This window comes from Fukomys damarensis, unplaced genomic scaffold (assembly GCF_012274545.1).
Source record: "Fukomys damarensis isolate Sample0158 unplaced genomic scaffold, DMR_v1.0_HiC HiC_scaffold_19, whole genome shotgun sequence".
NCBI lineage: Eukaryota > Metazoa > Chordata > Mammalia > Rodentia > Bathyergidae > Fukomys > Fukomys damarensis.
This window is the reverse complement of record NW_022900931.1, coordinates 17,754,724-17,756,485: the sequence shown is the minus strand read 5'-3', so window position 1 is coordinate 17,756,485 and position 1,762 is coordinate 17,754,724. Positions and strand designations below refer to the sequence as shown.

Sequence of the window (1,762 nt, the reverse complement as noted above, 5' to 3'; positions counted from 1 at the left end):
TTTTTTTTTTTTTTTTTTTTTTTTTTTTTTTTTGCCTTTTTAACAGTTGGAGGGATCTGTACTGTGATTCAGACAAAGGCCAAGACAACAGCAGATGAGTGGGGTGAAAACTACTTTCTGATAGGCCCATATTTTGAGCACAATATGAAGACACAGGTGGAGCCGTGTGAACCATTGAACGACGCTGTCCGACGAGCGATGGACGCCATGAATAAGCATGGCTGCCAGGTAAAGGATGCTGACCTCAGTGACTCTCTGTAAACTCTTAGGGGAGCACAGATGGCAACATACAGAATCTCATGAGAGAAGACCACTCACCTACTTAGGGAAGAGGAGCAGGTTTGTGAGAAAGATGATGGATTCGGTTTTAACTGAATTGTATTTGACAGCCTTTGTGAAGGGAACTATTGGGAAGATAGATGGGTTTGGAGCTCAGCAGAAGGTAAAAGGTAAAGAAGTCTTTAATGAAGACATTTGGATCTGAATTGTAGATGAAGTCAGTGGAGTTACTAAAATTATTCAGTAGTACTTTATAGACCAAGGAGAAAAGTTTTGAGCCAAACTTTGGAGAATATCAACATGTTACTTACTTTAAAAGGAGCCAGAAGTTGCTAAATAGAAGCAAATTAGTGATATAGAATGGAGGAATTAATTCTTTTTCTTGGAGGGGAGCAGTATCAGAGATTGAACTCTAACCCTTCACACTGGACTAATCCCCAGCCCTTTTATATTTTTTATTTTGAGATAGGATCTCTCTAAGTCACTATGTTGCCCAAGCTGGCCTCAAATTTTCAATCCTTCTGCCTCTGGAGGTGGGGATTACAACTGTGTGCCACCACACCTGGCTGTAAATCCTAATTCTTAGACTCTGTGAATAGGTTACATTATGTAGCAAAAGGAACCTTATAGATAGGTGATGATTCTGAATTATCTAAATGGGGCAAATATAAGCACAGAGTCATCATAAGAGGAAAGCAATAGAGTTAGCAACAGAGAGGAGATGCAACAGTGGAAGCAGAGGTTGGAGAGCTGGACTTTGAAGATGGAGAAGGGAACACAAGAAATGCAGGTGGCCTCTAGGAGCATGAAAAGTCAAGACAGCAGATTCCCTAGGAACTACAGATGGGATTCAGCTCTGTTGCTATGTTGATTGTACCCTTCAAGACCCATTCTGGACTACTGACCTCCATAACTATAAGATATTAAATTTATGTTGTTACAAGCACCAGGTTTCTGGTAATTTGTTATGTCTACAGCAGGAATAATGATGTTAAGTCAAAAGAGGAGAGAGTTTAAAGTATGAAAGAAGGATTTAGTCAACAAAGAACTGAGCCAGGATCAAGTAGGTATGGCAACATCTGGTCTTTTGGTAGCATTGTATAGTACAGTTTTATTGTTTGTATGGTTTGGTTTGGTTTGGTACTAGAAACTGAAATCAGAAGGTTTGCATGAAACTGTATCTCCACTCTCTTGTTTTTTATTTTGTGACAGTGTCTTACTAAGTGACTAAGTTGCCAAGACTGGGCTCAAACTTGCCATCTTCTTTCCTTCACTTCCAAAAATGTTAGGATTACAGATGTGTGCCTCCTTGCCTAGATTAAAGTAGAGTTTAGGGAAGGGGGAAATGTTAAAGAGGATTGCTGAGGTTAAGAAATGAATCAAAGGGGCTGGGGATTTAGCTCAGTGGTTCGGTGGCCTGCCTTACAAGTGCAAGGACCCGAGTTCAATCCCTGGTACCAAAAAAAAAAAAAAAGAAAGAAAT

At 39.9% G+C, this 1,762-nt stretch overlaps 1 protein-coding gene across 2 annotated transcripts in view; it reads left to right on the top strand.

Annotated features, from left to right (window-relative positions):
* The window catches only part of Gys2 (glycogen synthase 2), a 55,492-nt gene that overhangs the window by 12,160 nt on the left and 41,570 nt on the right, over positions 1 to 1,762 (top strand). For both annotated transcript variants that reach the window (XM_010615619.3, XM_019206312.2), the window contains exon 2: positions 47 to 228. In XM_010615619.3, coding sequence (XP_010613921.1) covers positions 47 to 228 — 182 coding nt within the window. The remainder of the gene's footprint in view (positions 1 to 46; positions 229 to 1,762) is intronic.